The sequence below is a fragment of the Phalacrocorax carbo genome, chromosome 12, assembly GCF_963921805.1.
Source record: "Phalacrocorax carbo chromosome 12, bPhaCar2.1, whole genome shotgun sequence".
Lineage (NCBI taxonomy): Eukaryota > Metazoa > Chordata > Aves > Suliformes > Phalacrocoracidae > Phalacrocorax > Phalacrocorax carbo.
In genome coordinates, this window is record NC_087524.1 from 9,128,802 (window position 1) to 9,147,058 (window position 18,257).

General features: G+C 41.8%; 2 protein-coding genes across 8 annotated transcripts in view; one reads left to right on the forward strand and one right to left on the reverse strand.

Annotated features, from left to right (window-relative positions):
* Nucleotides 1-6,120, reverse strand: part of PCGF6 (polycomb group ring finger 6) — a 44,430-nt gene extending 38,310 nt beyond the window's left edge. For 2 of the 7 annotated variants that reach the window (XR_010374986.1, XM_064464078.1), the window contains exons 1-6: nucleotides 5,103-5,437; nucleotides 3,844-3,943; nucleotides 2,341-2,437; nucleotides 1,690-1,745; nucleotides 801-860; nucleotides 81-189 (exon numbers count right to left, since the gene is read on the reverse strand). Coding sequence is in view for 5 of the 7 variants with exons in the window: in XM_064464078.1 (XP_064320148.1) it covers nucleotides 81-189; nucleotides 801-860; nucleotides 1,690-1,745; nucleotides 2,341-2,437; nucleotides 3,844-3,943; nucleotides 5,103-5,369 (689 nt within the window). In the remaining 2 variants the exon portion in view is untranslated. Of the gene's footprint in view, nucleotides 1-80; nucleotides 190-800; nucleotides 861-1,689; nucleotides 1,746-2,340; nucleotides 2,438-3,843; nucleotides 3,944-4,739; nucleotides 4,912-5,102; nucleotides 5,442-5,814 lie in introns of those variants that run through there. The other 5 variants (XR_010374987.1, XM_064464077.1, XM_064464079.1 and 2 more) reach the window with 4 other exon arrangements.
* An 81-nt stretch (nucleotides 6,121-6,201) lies between these two features.
* On the forward strand, nucleotides 6,202-18,111 carry TAF5 (TATA-box binding protein associated factor 5). The gene is made up of 11 exons (XM_064464072.1): nucleotides 6,202-6,767; nucleotides 8,033-8,273; nucleotides 9,411-9,726; nucleotides 10,399-10,562; nucleotides 11,025-11,160; nucleotides 11,654-11,774; nucleotides 12,776-12,905; nucleotides 13,808-13,972; nucleotides 14,403-14,580; nucleotides 14,728-14,905; nucleotides 16,170-18,111. The coding sequence occupies exons 1-11, from the start codon at nucleotides 6,245-6,247 to the stop codon at nucleotides 16,385-16,387; spliced, it is 2,370 nt and encodes a 789-aa protein (XP_064320142.1). The 5' UTR covers nucleotides 6,202-6,244; the 3' UTR covers nucleotides 16,388-18,111.
* The last annotated feature ends 146 nt before the right edge of the window (nucleotides 18,112-18,257 follow it).

Here is an 18,257-nt window from a genome sequence, read left to right on the forward strand (position 1 = left end):
CTAAGAGCCAGTAACGGTCCAACACACACAAGCAGCACCCTCATGTCAGCCACTTGCTCTTACATTTGCCCACAACTCACCCAATGAACTCCAGAAGTATGGAGATGTCAAGTTCTGGTGGGATCCGGAACACGGAGCCCAGAACTTTTCGAGGTCTTCCTCTGCTCACTGGAACTGGCTGTGGGACAGCTAAAATATTCAAATAGCCAAAATGCAAACACAACTTGAAATAAAAGCAGCATAAGGCACTAACATGCGCCAAGCAAAACAGATGAGCTCATAAGGAAAAAGAGCCCATGCAATTCAACCTATTTTTTTAAACGACTAAATCAGCTCTTTATACATTTCATGCTGTGTATCTGAGCCAGCATTTTATTAGCTTTCAGCGTGGCACTTCTCCAAAGAGCTGTTTATTTGACAGTAAGGCAAAAAATAATTAAACCAATCCCTCATCTGTCAACAGTCTTTGAAGTTCTTATTTTTACTCCTTTGTAACGTCTATTATTTGTTAAGGGCCAGAAAATAAAATTGACATACGTATTTCCTGGTTGTAGGCAAAATATAATCTGTTTAAAAAAAAATCCAAGCATGATCTGGGTTTAAGTGCTGCCAGATCCACCTTCTATTTTTGTAATTTGAGAACTGTAATAAGTCACGGATAACAGAAAACCAAGAATCCCATGTTTCCAAAACTACATGTCATTTTCAGTTGTGAGCTAATATTTCAAGGAAAGCCCTTAAGAATAAATGGTACAGTAAATATTTCCTTAACAGTGTCATCTAAAGTGATTACAGCTCACCTGGTTTGGGCACTTCTAATCCTCTTTCTTTATAGAAGTCATGCATTTGTTTTTTCTCTCCTGAAAAAACCCACAATACAGAACAGATTGGAATGTTATTTCAGATGCTGATAATATCCATATAGTTTCCAATGGTCAGAACAGTAAAAACTTTCCAGGTTCCTACAGACTTTCATCATCACTAGCATTCCACATGAGGCTGGCACACTTAAGATACCCAGGCTAAGAGTTTGTTAGTTAAAACTGGGAAGAAATCAGAGAAACTGGCCATAAATCATACTGAAATAGCTGCAAAAACTAGTATCCTTCTGGCTGTTAAGATTTTGTTTTTATACCATCTATAGGCTGTCATGAGCCAATTTTTATACCACCTAAAGTCCATACATATATATCTACTAGGTGTGTATATTTCATCCAGTCCACCCAGGTGGACTGTGCAGCTCCATCTGCTCCCCAGTTTCAAGGTAAATGACACACGACAGTGAACACACCTAAAATCAGAAAAACAGATGTGGCAATGAGGGGGGAAAAAACCCTCAAAATATTTAAGAGAATCAGTCTTAGCAACTTTTCTGGCAAGTTAACTTATTAGATGAAATGATATTTTCTGTACTTACACAAAAATATGAGGCATGACTATGAAATATCATCCGGATGTTTATCTGGATACAGTGACACCCGTGTTTCACAAGATAGGGTACATACCACTACCCATAATAGCATTTAGCAGCTAGAAAGATGCCAGCTGGCACAGTGAATCCATTAAGATTTATCACCAAACGTTACAAAACTATTTTAAAGAGCCCAGAGTAGAAACAAGGCTTTGAATTACCCTGTTTTCTGTTCAGTCTTTTCAATCTCTAGATGGGAATAAAATAAAGGGACTTACTTTCCTCTAAATTGACAACTAATTTATAGACTATGTCTTGCAGTTGCCGGTCCAGTCTATTAAATAGAAAAAAAAAAAAAGAAAGCATATTTAGTGTAATACAGAATGGTTTTCATTAAGTTGTAACAGAGATGCCAAATACACTGTTGAAACATGGCGTACATAAAGAGAAGAGTGACAGATGAGCAACTCCATATCTGCCTAAATTTGTGTCCTGAGAGCAGAGTTCCAACAAAAGAAGCCATGTAACATTAAAAGCACCACCCTTCAGGAATTCACGAACAGTTTGAGAAACTGAAAATCACTTTACAGAGTAAATAAGTACAGCATGCCCACAAAGCTTTGTCTAAAAGGAAATAAAACAAGTAGGGTCTCATATCACCTGTAACACTGAGCAAATACATAAAAATACCCAGGGTGGGGGGTAAGAAACCCTAGAAAGAGATACAAATTAGATAAAACAAGAAATGGAATATTTTTATCCTCACTATTGAGATTAAGCTTACATAAACAAATAACATAATGCTTTTCTTGTAACTGTTCCTTCATTTGAAATAGGAAAGCACTGCAAGTCTGTAAAACAAAACATTTAAAAGCAATTAGCAAAACTTGAGAAAAATTATACCTATACAAATAACATGAACTTATTACCTGATATTATAAAGAGGCTGCGTCTGATGTACAACGATATTGCATTTTGGACATCTATTGCTATAGTAGAAGTGTCTCACTATGCAGCTTTTACAAACTGTAAAGAAAAGAAACCCCGTAAGAGTCACTTGTCCATTATACAATACAATCTGTTTAAGCAGGAGGAGCAATTACACCCAGACTTCACAAACAAAATTTGTCAGAGACAAAACAAAGTCAGTCTTTCAACTTTAAAACTCAAGTAATCAGCAGCTCTCTGCCTCTACAGGATACAGCACCCTCAAATATTCAATTAGGATTATTCCCGTGAATAATCCTAATCCAAGTGATGCAAGGGTAGGTGTTCAAAGTTGTAACTGGGTTACCCAGAACCAAGAGTAGATCTAAGACAACAGAACACTGATTGCTGCAGACAAAAAGTTTGCTGAAAAGCACTCTACAAGCAGTTTCAGTAGAAAAAAGAAGGTAAGAAATTACAACTCTGCCATTTCATTGTATTTTACATGTACTTCAGAAATTTGGAAGGAAAGCTAATGAGTGAAAATAGAATAACTTACTATCAAATCAGCTCCATATCAGCCTGAACACATCAAACTTTTCCACATTTACCAGGAAACTTCTAAGAGATCATGACAGTTGCACTTGCAACATTGCTGTCCTTACTAATAGCTGTGAATTTTCCTAAATTACAAACTGCATGGAATATCACACATTACAGATCAAACTAGCACGCAGTGTCGCATTTAAAAAAAGAGATAAGAAAGAGAGAGAAAAAGCAAAAAGGAGAGCTTTCCCTCTATGTAATGTTAGCAGCTGGAGGGACTAGGAAGTTGATATTCTTAGATTCAGGTGGGAATGTGGGTGTGGCTGAAAGTCAGCTTCACAGAAAGGGTTGTATTAGCTTTGAGAGAAAATAGTTCTGTTAGCAAGGGAAAAACTGTTAACCCAGGGACTGAAGGGAAAAACAGCAAGACAAAAACACAAATGAATTTTTTATTATCCATCTATTTCTATCTATCGGGCTATAGACTAACTGTTTCATGGGTGCATATAAACCTCTTCTGTATCTGAACTGGTATTTCCATGCAGATGTTTACTGAGTTTTGTGAATTTACAAGCCTGTATCAGCAACAGTTTAGGAAACTTTCTAGTCTATTACAAGCTGGGCCATTCAACTTTCTTTTCTCAGTTACATACTCAAATTCCTGAAGCCTGCTTTAAAAATGTATGTAGTAGCTCTATTCTTGTTTTCCTTGGGCTTTATCTTTCCCTACACCATCTTCCCTCTTAACCTGGGAAACCAGGCTGACTTCATGATTGATTGATTTAATGATTTTCTGATGCTTGAAATATCCACCAATATATTTTCCTTAAGGAAAAGAATAAACACAACACATATTCACATTAAATAGAGAATTATCTTTGTGAAGCGAGAACACCTCAACAGCTAATTTTTGTCTGAATTTACAACTAAACTCTTAGAATGACAATACTGATACTTACAGGTGTGCAGACATTCTGTAATGGTTGTAGCATCAATAAAGTAACCTTTGCAGATGGAACACAGGATGTAAGGGGTCAACTCTGCGAGGTTTATCATACGCTACAAAGAAAGACAGTTTGCTCTGAATACACAGGCTTAAGCCATGAAATTGCCTGATTGCAGCTTCCAAAATGTCACAGCCTTAAACCATGAAAAAAATCTGGATCAACATGCTATGAAATGTGTTATCCTACGAGGTCTATCATTCCTCATATACAACTCTCTTCTAAAAACTTCCATCTAGTCTTCTGAATTGACCTTTTTGTGAATGGCAATCCAATTTGTTTCATGAATCATATCTGAAAAGCAAACTATAAACAAACCTTTTGGGCAAAGTTCTTTTGGATAAACTCTTTAACAGAATACCAAATAAACAGCAAGCCTGAAGTAGACAGTGGTAGCAAATAATATCTTGATCTGAAAATGTTGTTCAGCAAGCGTGTTGGGGATCCCAATCAAGATACCTAACCAGTGCAGTGTCTTGTTTCTACACACAGTTAGGGATTATACAAATACATATTGAAGACTGAAATTTCACTGCTCTGACTATGAGTACATTTATCAGGAACACTTACAAGTAGTTTTACAACAATCTTCCTGTCAGAAGTCCACTATTTTGAAGAAAAACAAATTTCTTCTATCTCAGATTACTGCTATAGGTAACACATTGGAGTTTTACATTCCGTTTCCTCTAGTCTCAAAACCAGACTAATGGGCTTTCTCCCCCTCAGTGACACCATTCATTTCGCCCACGTGGCACCGTTTACCAGCCCCTCAGCCATACCAAAGGTTTGTAAGGGCTTCATGTAAGTGAGACATATAAAACGAACTTGGGTAATAATAAAAAGCCTACTACCACACGGCTTAGGCTGCCTCAGCAGGAGTCCAGATTCGCACTTGGAAGTTTTCAGAAGTCGCAAAAGCACCTAAGTTGAAGCCAACTGCTTACGGGACGTGCCTGAAAACCGTGCTCCTGCAGGCCTCACCTGAAGCCGTTGCCTTTCACACCCCGCGGCCTCCCCGCATCAGGGCGGGCTGCCCGCCCGGCCGCCCCCCTCCCACAGCCGCCCCCCGCCGCAGGGCCCGACCGCCCCGCCACTGCGGCGGCGGTCAGCGCGCGCCCCCACCCCGAGCCGCACGCGCCCCCCGGTGGCGCGGGGCATGCCGGGAGCAGGGCCTGGCGCGCGCCCTCGCCTCACAGGAGGCTCCCCGCCCCCACCTCCCGGTCGTCGTCCGAGTCCAGCTCCCCGTCGTCGGTCCCGAACCGCGCCCCGGGGTCCCCCTCCATCTCCTCTTCCTCCATCTCCTCTTCCTCGTCGTCGTCGTCGTCGTCGCCGCTGGACTCCGAGCGGCTCCGCTCGAACTCGAAGGGGAGGGAGCGCGACCCCGAGCAGCTGGGAGCCCCCTCCATCTCCTGGTCCTCATCGGCCGGGCCCGCGCCTGCTACATCTCCGCCCGACATCACAGAGCCGACGTCCACCTCCATGTCCACAGCTCGGGGAGGGGGGGTGGGGGCGGGAACCGGGGCGATCGCGGGACCGTCTGTCTGCTGTCCGCCCGCCCGCGGGGGCCGGCGGGACCGGTAGTCCGTTGGGGCGGCCCCTCAGGGCGCATGCGCAACGATGGCACGGGCATGCTGGGAAACGTAGTTTTGGCGGGCACCACGCGGAGCGACTGCGCATGCGCCCAGTCTCCACGGCCGAGTCGTTTTGATAGCCTGCATTTGTCTTGTCTTACATTTTTTTAAACACGCGTCGCTTCTCCAGCTAAGAGATAAGCGACTCGCTCATGAAACACAGGCAAACGTTGAATTTATCACGAAAGCGCGTAAATCACAAGATACGTTTCATTCAAAAAATAGGTTTTAATTCTGCAACGTCAACGACACTGTATTTACCTAACACAAACAAAAGAAACAATATTAGAAATACCTGGAAAACCAAGTGACCCTGCAGTAGTTAATTCAATTCGGAGCAAGGCCCGTGAGGGCGCGCAGTCTCATGGCCATCCTTGGTGTACTTCAAGGAGGGCAGCGGTAGCGGCTTCTTAACACGGAACCAAACCATTTCTGAGGGGGGTTTCTCGCACACGCACACCGCAAGCGCTGCCCTGCCCCGTGATTCACATCCGCACAGTCACCACCCAAAATTACACTTATTTGCCGCCTGGCCGTCTCACAACCGCTCCTCCAGGACCATGCCGCTCCCTCGGCCAGAAAGCGCTCGTGGCAGCGTCGCAAAATGAAGCCGCGAGTGCCTACGTAATCAGCAGCGGCAGTACCAGTCGTCTGCCCTGACTGTCGTAAGAGCGTCCGCGCCTGACGGCGGCCTCCCGCTGCCGGCGAATGGGGGGCGATGCAAAATGGCGGCACTACCTGAGGAGCCGGCGGAGGTGGCAGCGGTAAAGCCGGACCCTGAGGCGGGAACGTCGCCGCAGGTCACTGCTGCTCCTCCTCCAGCCGCCGCCGCCGCTCCCGCCGCTCCCCCGGCCGCGGCGGCGGAGGGGGAGGCGGCGGGGAGCGGTGGGGAGGCGGCGCCCCCTAAGCCTGCAGCATCGGGCCCGGCCGCCTCGCCGGCGGCGCTGGACCGGCAGACGCTCGTGGCTGTGCTGCAGTTCCTGCGGCGCAGTAACCTCCGCGAGTCCGAGGAGATCCTGCGCCGCGAAGCCCGCCTGCTCGGCGACGACCTCGGCTCTGCTGCCCTCAGCCCTGCCGGCGCCGGCGTTCTGGGAGCCCCGGGCGGCGATGCCGACTCCGCCGCCGGCGGCGAGGCGCTGCTTAGCCGGGTCACCTCCGCTGCCGCCATCGCGATAGGAGGCAACGCCGCCACTGTCGCCTCTTCTAGCCCCGGGGCGGCGGCCGTCGCCGCCGTGCCGCCGGGGAAAGGTGGGGCTGCGGGGCCGGTGTCTGGGGCGGGGGGGCCGCCCCCTCCCGGGGGGACCCCTGGGGCATGGGGGGGCTCTGTGCCTCCCGCAGCTTCGGGGCTCTCCCTGATGCGGGGCACGAGGGTGGGTGTGAAGTCGTGGCCCCCTTAGGGTGGTCCTCCCTGGGGGGCGAGGCGGGAGTCTGTCCCATCCTTCTAGGCGGGGACGGGACCCCTGAGTGTGTCGCTGCCCCATAGAACTCGGGAAGAGATCGGGATCTCCTGGGGGTGTCCTCCCTGGAGCAAGGGACCAAGGACAGGGTATCTTGTGTTTGCAGGGAGCGCTGTCAAAGTGAGAGGTGCTTCTCCTTGTCTTTGTGCCCCATCTCGACTAACAGCATAGCAGGAGGCTGAAGGTTTCCTTTGTAGTTAGAGGTGATGGCCCAAGGTGTGGGATGAGAATGGAGGCCTCAGGTACAGGATGCATCTTGAAGAAGGAACCATAAGATACTTGTAGAGGAGGCATTATACATTTCTGGATCTAGTTGCTGGGTACTTGAGATGTCCTTCGGATAACTAGCGTCTAAGTATTTTTAATCAAGGTGTTCTGTGGGCAGCTTTACAAAATAGTGTCATGAAATCTCAGGAACTGCTATGTCCAGTTCCAGTAAATGGGTAGTATAAAGTCCGCTTGTTCCTCGTTATCACCTGATATGATTGCTTTTACCTAGAAGACAAAAAAATTTAAAGCATTTAATGAGTGCTATGGGGGACAGAACTCTTGGAGTGTTAGCAAGTGACAAAAAGTCACTGCCCTGTAACGGTCTTGTAGTGGTCTTGGTGAATTGTTCACTTGATGAAGTTAATTTGCTTGTTTACTGGAAGCAAAATAATTATAGTGGGTATATCTTACAGGCTTTGAAAGATTCTGCTCCACATTTGACAGTTTCTAGTCTTAGCACTAAAGATAACTTATTTTGGTGATGTTAGTGGCTTCTTCCTTTACGCTTATGATCCTAATTGAATTAGGCACTATGTTAAACACCTTACAGGTAACTGTTGGCAGAGAAAGCACAAAAAATGGCTGAAGGTGCTAGGAAAATTGGCTGCTGGACTGTAATGTGCTACAATCCTCTTGCGTCATTTAAACTTAGTGCTGAACAAGCACAAGACTTAGGGTCATGTTTTGCTCAGAGCGCCTCACCTTACCAGTGGAGTTATACCAGTGTATTTGCTAGCTCTTTCAGGCTGTCTTACAAGCTCTTGTTATATGCTAATGCTTTTGCAGTTGGTGGAGGCGTTGTTGTGGAAGATCAGCCAGATGTGAGTGCAGTATTGTCTGCCTACAATCAACAGGGGGACCCAACGCTGTATGAGGAATACTACAGTGGATTAAAACACTTTATTGAGTGTTCCCTGGACTGTCATCGAGCAGAACTATCTCAGCTGTTTTATCCTCTCTTTGTGCACATGTACTTGGAATTGGTCTACAATCAACATGAGAGTGAAGCAAAGTCTTTTTTTGAAAGGTAATTTCACCTGTGCATTTACAGTATTTTGTGTTTGCTACTTTGATTAAATCTGTGAACTATAGTAGCATAGGTTTCTATCTGTATGTATTATTTTTGTTCTCTAATGTTGAAGAGATTTGGAATCTGAAGTAATGGTGCCATGGATTACAGTAACTGTTCTTAAATCCTTTACCAATCTCCTATGTTAGAAAGATGTGCAAACTATATGCTTTTGAACTGTCCATGGGCAAATTTTGAATCATTGTTGGGCTTCTTGCTGCAAAAGTATCAGTGAAGAGATGCTGCTTCTTTAGGGAAAGATTGTGGGGTCATTTTTTAGCACTGGAAAAATTGCACTGAGGTGACAAAGTAATGTACACTGTGAGTATTTGCTAATGTCATAGTATGTATGTTGAAATTCTTCAAATGAGACTAAAGGTATTAATTTATGGCTAATCTATAATTTTCTGTGCTCCTACTATGTTTCACTTCTCTGTCACTTGAGAAGAAAATTAATTTGTATTCTGGATTCAGACCAATTATGGAATATTTAAATCCAAAACGATAACTTCCTCTCCCTCCAATATGGTCAGCAAAAATGGTTCTGCAAATAGTTAAAATGTTCCCTGCCACAACTATTTCATAACATGGTTTGAATAAAAATGGGAAACTTTAGACATATGTTAGCTATTCGATAATGCAAGTGGAGAGTGAGAAACACATACACTGTGAAATGTGCATACTCATATAATGAATCAGATATAAGTACATCCAAGTAGTCTTGCATAATAAAAAATGCCCTGTACTTTATGATACCACAAATTAGGGTTTCATTGCTGTAAATAAACATATTAGTGTAACTGTTTACTTCAGGCGAGACCCTTTGGGTGTATGAAATTATGTGAGGTTCTATTTGTGTGTTCTCTTCATCTTGTTTTTTAACTGTTGAATGCTCTTACTATATACCGTAAGTTGCTATTGTATCTTCCCCAGGATGAAATTTATTTCAGCAGAAGAATAATCCCATATGTAGACAGTAGCTTCCAAAAGGTCCTTACATGTATGTTTCATGTTGAAGTAATGTAAATAAGTTTGCACTTAAGAGATAATGTTTTTATAATAAATCTTTTATCATATTTTAAATTGTTTCAATAGATTTCACGGGGATCAGGAGTGCTATTACCAGGATGACCTGCGTGTATTATCTAGCTTAACCAAAAAAGAACATATGAAAGGTAACGAGACCATGCTGGATTTCCGAACAAGCAAGTTTGTGCTGCGTATTTCCCGTGACTCTTACCAGCTCTTGAAGAGGCATCTTCAGGAAAAGCAGAACAATCAGATCTGGAACATTGTTCAGGAACATCTTTACATTGATATCTTTGATGGAATGCCTCGCAGTAAACAACAGATAGATGCTATGGTTGGAAGTTTGGCTGGGGAGGCAAAACGAGAGGCTAATAAAGCAAAGGTAGGAGGCAAAGATTGTTGCACTTCTATAATTGAACGATTCTGCCTAGTTTTTCAGGGATATACCTTAGTACAGGCTGACAGCTGTCACCTGAGATCCTAAAAGATGGCATAAACAGAACAAAGGAAGAGAACTGTGCAAATAGTTGTTGGCAGGAGTAGAAAGATCAAGGTGTGATGTCCAGTAGAAGAAACTGTTGAACCCCTTTGAGAGACAACCTGTATTTGGCCCACTGAAATAAACTAACTCATGAATTACTCTGTGGCTTTAAAATGGACACCTATCTATTTTGCTTCCTCTTTTGTACAATAGATGTAATTCTTGCTGCCAGTGGCTACTGCAAGGGCTGTTTGTGTAGATCTTGACAGTGTAGTACCACACTACTGTACAGATAACCTATGTAAGCTGTAGGGATTTGGCTTTAAGGAAGTGCTAAGAGATGGTGGGAGGACTTAATATTGTCCTGATGAGTTGCTGGGTAAAAGAGAAGAACATGTACTGTGTTTGTTATGGGCTAACCAGTAAGGTATGCAGTAATATTAAATGTAGTCATTTTAAAGGGGCAGCTCTATTGTTTGGATTATTATGTTGAAGAGTTTCCATTAAAAAAATAAGTTTTCAGTAAGAACAGCAACTACTCTTTTGTCTCATGTGTATTTTATTGGCTTGCAGGTTTTCTTTGGCTTATTGAAAGAACCAGAGTTTGATGTGCCTTTGGATGATGAGGATGAAGAAGGAGAAAATGAGGAAGGAAAGCCAAAGAAGAAAAAACCTAAAAAAGATAGCGTAGGGTCAAAAAGTAAAAAGCAGGACCCTAATGCTCCTCCCCAAAACAGGTACCAAGGGAACGATGTGTAGAGAAGTCTTGTTAAATCCAGTCTTGTTATGCCAAACCTGCATCGCTGTTCATGTGACATTTTTAGCATTTTGGCCATTTCAGCTGTACACAGCTTTAACCGTAAGACTTCTAAGGGAGGTAATGGAAAGCTTAGCATATAACCTTCTGTCTTTGCCCTTCAAGTTGATCTAGATTTCCCTTGATAAAATTTTACTGAGTTACTCACTAATCTTTTCAGGTCATTATTATTTATCCTGTTCCACTGCCTGTCTGAAATTCTTAAAGCTACGAGCTCTTTTTCTCATCAGTTAATCTTCTACATAGTCTTTCATTTTTTTTCTAGTTCTTGTTTCATATTTGAATATTGAGGTATAGGGTTACACGCAAAGGTTTTGCTTTCTTTGTTTAGATTAACTGTATGGAAGGTGCTTTAGTTTGTAAAAATCTGTGCTTCTTGTAGAATTCCTCTGCCTGAACTGAAAGACTCTGACAAGCTGGATAAAGTAATGAATGTGAAGGAAGCTGCAAGGCGTGTGCGTCTTGGCCCAGAGTGCCTGCCCTCCATCTGCTTCTACACATTCCTTAATGCTTACCAGGTTGGTACGATAAGAATTTGGGTAATATAGAAAAGGGAATCAAAATTATAAACACCACTCTTAATAAAGAAAGAAAACTTAACAGTTGGTAAGGATTTTTGGAGTATTTGGAGTAAGTGTTAGAAAATTCATGTTCCAAAATCTTCAAAATCCTCTTTAAAGACTCTTTAAACTATTTAATGACCATGTTCCTTGTTTTTGCTCTGATTTTGCCATAATTCCTTCTTTTGCTTTTCTTGTGGGGCCCAAAGTGTATCCTACAGAATACAGTAGATGTACTGAAAAATAGTACTGTTTTGTCAGCATTGACTGCTTCTTTCATGTAGCTTTATTTTTAATGGTGCAAGAAGTGTGTGTTTGTCTATCCTCAAATAATTCCCTCTTGTTTTTGTAAATAAGTTGAATTATTTTTCTTATTAGTACTTAGGATTTCATAATATTTGAAATACATTATGAAAGATACAAACAATATAAATGCATGTTTTGTGTATAGGGTCTAACTGCAGTGGATATTACAGATGACTCTAGCATGATTGTAGGAGGCTTTGCTGACTCTACTGTTAGAGTGTGGTCCGTGACTCCGAAAAAGCTACGTAGTGTGAAAACAGCAGCAGGTAATTAGACAATAACACTTAATATGAGCATGCATTACTTGTGACAGCTGTGTTTTGCATGAACAGAGAAAGATGTCTGTGGCAGGAGAGTTGTCTTCAGCAGTTAGATGCTTTCACTTTAAAGAAACAATATGTGCACAGACGTATGATTGCATTATATACTACCATTAGAAACATTTTTTTAAAGGAATGAGAAATCTGGTTGTGTACACCTGCTGTGAGGTGGTCAGTGCACGGAGCTTGGAACTAGCCATAACTAGCATGGAACTAGCCATCTTGCTTCTTAACTGGATGGTAACTGCAGGGTGTAGTAGGCAGCTGGGTTTAGGTGATCTAGGGGAGAGACTCAAGTACCCTGGGGGAAATGATAGGAGGAAACTCTGAGAAGGGTGGAGGAGAATGTCCTCTAGCTCAACACTTACGCAAATGCATGGGAACCAGGCTTCTTTAATTCTGCTGTTTATGTAACAATGTGTTGTGGTTCAAGATAGATACCATGCAAATGTTTCTTAATCTTGATATTTAACTGAGATGTGGTCATGATGTTCAGCAAACAATAGCCTACAGAGTAAAAGCTATTTTGAGTGTAGTGTGCAGCTGTCAAAACATTTCTGCAAAGCGTGTTTGTGGCATATTAACTTCCTAGGAAAATTTGGCATGAAGGTGTGAAAATTTGGCATCTCTACAAGAAGATGTTACTGTGTTTGAAGGCTGAACAATATATGTTTGGAAAATAACACACATCAGGATTAATTTTTTTTAGCTCAGTGAAGACTTAAGAAGAGTGATTATTTACATGAAGCATTATTTTCACCTTTTACAATGGTAAAAAATATTTTAGACGCCATTGTATATTTCAGACTCAACAATCCCCAGGTACTTTGTCACGTTCACCTCACACTTGCCTCTTTTAGAGAGAATATTATTTGTTTTCCTGTTCATAGCATTTATCTTTGAACTTCTGACAGTTATTATGATATGTGAACTTTGAAATATTGCAGACCTCAGTCTCATTGACAAGGAATCAGATGATGTCTTGGAGAGGATCATGGATGAGAAAACAGCAAGTGAGTTGAAGATTTTATATGGTCACAGTGGACCTGTCTATGGCACCAGCTTCAGTCCTGATAGGTAAAATAAGTTTACAAGCTAACTAGTTTGCTTGTCTTGAGTTTTAATTGTATGCTACTGAATGCAAACATGTTCTTGATGCGGCTTTTTCCGGAATGTTAAAGCAATTCTTGTTTATGCAGCTTATAAGAAACTGCGTGCAAGCGCAAGTGCTCGTTCGTTATGCTGAGGGTGTTGGGCACTGTCAGCTATTACTGATATCACTGGAGCTGAGAATGCCAGTGCATTTTTTGAGGTTCAGGACTTAGATGGCAAAATAGACCATCTTTTTTGTGAACTGCGGTTTAAGATGGGTTTTAACTGAGTTGGAGAGAGGAAAAATACTGCAGCATTAATTGCACTTATAGTATTGTAAAACATAAAACCAGGCTGTAGTATACTGTTGCACTTCTTCAAGTTTCTGATATTCTAAAGACTTTATTTTCAAAACGTATGGGATGGTATCTTTAAGAGATTTTAAAACGTTGTGTAATTATGGATTCTGGACAGTAGAAAGGAGGTTTAAATGTCTAAAGCTTTGCTTTTGCATGTGTCTGGTCAGGAAACAACCATCACAGAAACACAGCTGAGAAGTAAACTTTGTGTGCAACATGAATATAGAGTCTATAAATATTGAGAATGTGAACATGGTGTGAGCCCCTCCCAGTATTGCTGTGTCATCAGAATTAGTCATTAATGTCTAGTCATCTCTCTTTTTTGCGTAAGAGCTTAGGACTGGATTCTGCTTGACCTGATCATTGTTGCTTACCCCACCAAAATGCTGATTTGTATGTGACATGCTAAACAGATGCTGATCAGTGGACAGTTTTTCTTATCATAGACATCTCACAGTGTTTATGCATTGGTTATACAGCCCCTGTATAAGTTTGCCATCTGATATGCTGTACTTTCTCCTGTGACAGGAACTATCTGTTGTCCTGTTCTGAGGATGGCACTGTCAGATTGTGGAGTCTCCAAACATTCACGTGTTTGGTGGGATATAAAGGACACAACTACCCAGTATGGGATACACAATTCTCTCCTTACGGTTATTACTTTGTGTCAGGGGGACATGACAGAGTGGCTCGGTAAGAAACTGGATGGGTTTTCTACTTGTCTGGGTCAGTTTGTGGTGGATTAGCCCTGAAAGGGATTAGCTGGTATACTCTAACCTACGCTATTACTGGAAATAAATTTTATTTCATGTCAAAATACTGAACAAATGTTTTAACTTTTTTTGTTTTCAACACACATCACATTATCCGACAACTAAAGAGATGGTGTCCTCTTATGTGACCATCTAATTAGAAATATTCTTTTCCAGTTGTTTAACAACTTGACAGAATTTTCTTTATTCCTCCCTTCTAAAAAGTATTCTTTTCCAAAATGGATCCTGCTGATTCTATAAACTGACCAGTAAGAAACCACTGCATAATTCCTTCCTTTTATTCCTCATTATGCAACAGATACTGAACTTCATTAGGGTTCTTTTTATTAATAAAAAGCTTTTCTTCTCAGTCTGTGGGCAACGGATCACTACCAGCCTTTACGGATATTTGCTGGCCATCTTGCTGATGTGACATGTACCCGATTTCATCCAAACTCCAACTATATTGCCACAGGCTCAGCAGACAGGACTATACGGCTCTGGGATGTTTTGAATGGGAATTGTGTAAGAATATTCACGGGTCATAAGGTAAAGGCATATCACTCGCAGTGCGAAAATGATTTTATTTCTGCAACGAGACTCTGAAGAGTAGTGTTCAAAATGAATACAGCTTGACTGACAGAATGTGAGTGAGCTTGATTGACTTGTTTGGTCCCCCCCAAATGTCTGTTTTAGGGACCAATTCATTCATTGGCATTTTCTCCTAATGGACGATTCCTGGCTACTGGAGCAACAGATGGAAGAGTTCTGCTGTGGGATATTGGACATGGCTTGATGGTTGGAGAATTGAAAGGGCACACTGACACTATCTACGCGCTCAGATTCAGTAGAGATGGGGAGATTTTAGCATCAGGTAAAATTCACTTGAAACAGTGGAGTTTCCTTTGTGTTCTGTAAGTCTGAAGAGGAATGATATAATTGATTCCTTAAATTGAGAAAGACAAAGTAGAATCACTTGCTTAGCAAAAGCAGCAACTTAAAACTGCTGGTACAAGGCAAGTATTTCACTGGTCTGTGAAGTGTGACCCCTCAGTCTTCCAGGAACTGAAGGAAAGGTGTTACACAGTTGGATGATAGTGGAGGTTGGGATCTGCGTACAGTGCTGGGGTGGAATCTGAGGTTAGAAATAACTCTAGGGCAGATAAGGAGTGGCTGGACTATAGAGGTGCAGGGTACTGGGATGGGAGTGGGACATGCAGCAGGACTGAAAAAAAGAGAGAGTAAGGGATAGAAAGGAAGATGAGTTATCCACTCCTTTACTGTTTCTTCATGGTAGATCTTTGATACAGAAATGTGCGTGTAATATTAATAGCCAGGACTGTGAGCAGCAGAACTTGTGAGGCCTGCTTGGGTTTCCTGCCTGTCCACATGGATTCTCTGGTGTCTAATATAGTAGAGCTCCTTTGCCAATTTTCCCTTCATGACGGCACAAAGTTTTGTCTCACCATGTTTAGTGAACTGTTTTCTTAAAACGTATAGGAATTTAATGAATATGAAACTTGTTCTGTTCTGTCAGCTGGTTGAAATTAGCCAAGAAATTCAGGTTACTGTCAGAAGAAATGATGGACAGACACTGTAATTATATCAGGGTAATTGCTTCATGAAACCAGGCTAGGAACCACTGCTGCAGGAGCGAAAGCTAACAAGCAGGGTACAGGTTCGACAACACGCCTGCAGGGTGGTTACTTCAATTTGTCTGCCAATACTCCAGTGAAAGTACAGGCCACTGGGTCTACAAAATTCTGCTATCTTCCCTGTATGTAACAAAGAAAGTGTTATTATGTGATATAGAATCATAAACATTTCCTGAAATTGGCACCTACCCCACAGGACGGTCCTGCTTTTTCAGTGTTAGGTGATACAATCCAAACCCAAGTGTTTTGAGAGAGTGGTTCTTTGTGCTTTATCCACAGGAATGCTGAAATCCTGGTAACTTTTATGTGTGCCTTCACTATGTTAGAGGCTTGTTAAAATCTGCTTCCTTGCAGGATTAGGACATAAGTCTACAGTTATGAGCAAACCTGCTTTTTGAGCTTTAATTTTTATTAACTTGCTCCCCAGTACCTTTTCTGTATACCTTTTTAATTTTCTTTTTTTATATTCTTTTTTCTTTTTAGGTTCAATGGATAACACAGTTCGTCTGTGGGATGCTGTGAAGGCATTTGAAGATTTAGAAACTGATGACTTTACTACTGCCACTGGACATATAAACTTGCCTGAAAACTCACAGGACTTGTTACTAGGTACATACATGACCAAATCAACCCCGGTCGTACACCTCCATTTTACACGCAGAAACTTGCTGCTGGCTGCAGGAGCCTACAGTTCGCAGTAAATGGGGAAGCTGTAAGACCGACTGTGCCAAGTCATTGCAGTAGTGACCTCAGGATGCGAGATAAGGAAGAATGTCTTGTACAGGTGGATCCCACTAGTCTGTTGCAGGAAAAACAAAACCATGTAAACTAATGCAAGCAGGGTTTCTCAGTTCTGCTATTTCATATTTATCCACAGTTTGAAAATGCTGGAGATTGACAAGACATCATGGCTGTTAAAGAAGGAATTGTTCATGGTGCTTTAGATAAAAATTTATATATATATATGTATATGAAAATGGCTGTCTCCTCTCAGAGATGGTATCGAGCTCTGCTGAAACTTGTGGAAAGTAACAGCCAGCCTTGGTATGTGTTCTCAAATGATTTTTTTAAAGCACTTAATTTATGGTTAGCAAATGTTTAATCACTCTCAAACACAAGCAGAAGCTGTTCTGTTTCAGAAAAGAATGTAGTGTAGTTCACTATAGCCTGGGCTGGACAACAGGTATGGTGAGAGTTTCACAGCAACGAAGAGGGCATTGAATGAGTAGGTCCTACAGGCAGAGGCTTGTGGGGAACTGCCGCAAAGTTACATGTATGGGTTTTGTGCATCCAGGTACCGAGTCCTGAAAAGATTTCAAACGCCTGTGCTCTTTTGAGGTATCAGAAATGCAGATCTTGTTATCCTGTTTTCACAGGTAGCCAGTGCTGTAAGTGTGATAAGCAACTAGAAGTGCAATGTGAACTTTATTTACTTTTATACTTTATTGTATGGAAAGAAAAAAAAGGGGGGGTGTAGACTGAGGCACAACAGAAATAGCCATTATTTAAAAAGTGGACTTAAAACCTTTTACGTTGTATTAGATCTAAAAGAACTTTAAAAATCTGTGTCCTTTCTGCATAAGGCTTAATGTATCAAAATGTAAAACTAGCCAAGAAATTGCAACATTATTGCAGAGTAAAAGGATTAATCAGCTCAAAGTGTATTATCAGTTTGCTTTTGAAAGGACAGCTTGTCTGCTGAAGTGACCCTTTCCACCCACAAAAATACTGTACCCCAGTAAGTCCTCCTGGACAACCACTAAAGCTCAGTGCTTCACTTCTAAGGAAGAGTAAAACATGCAAAACACTGGGAAGTATAACTTCTTTCCAGGTCTTTGAACAGAAAACACCACCACCAAAGGACAGGCCCAGTTTGGCGTGGTTTCAGGTTTTTTTTGGTCTGTGGTGTTTTGTTTTTTTTTCCTCTTTCCAAATCTCTTGCAAACTGTATACAGGGAACTCTGTTTTGTGTTCCCCGTTACCTCCAGTAAGGGCTTGGGCAGCTGAGCAATCGGCTGGCTCTCTAGTGAAAATAAAACCAAGACTTTGTTTCTAACGTAAAGTAAATTGAGAGCTACCTCCCCTCTCATCCCTTCTGACTCTCTCAGAATAAGGTATATTACAGGCATTATACATCAAAATAAAGGGTGGAAGATTCATTAGGAAGTTCACCTAGGTATTTCCTTTAAAGAGACAAGGTTAAATCTAAATTATTATAGACCTTTTTTTGTGTAATGATACCTCAACAAAATTTCTAGTTCTCAAATCCAACCGGTCATAGTAAGTACAATTATGGTGTATCAAACAAGTTATCTAAAACAAAGCATGTACAGTTTTGACAGCTTAAAGAAAACACTGCCACATTCTGCCTTTGTATTTTGTACAGTTTTATACTTTTGATATTGTAATAAATACTAAAACCACATAGTTTGTGTCTGTATGTTACAAGAAGGTATTTTCTTCCTGCGATGGCTGCAGCAGAAGCAAGAGCAGTGCTTGTAACTGTGAGCTCTCTGCCAAGAGAAACAAAGATTCAGAAACGGTAAGCTGATGACTAGCCATCTCATATAA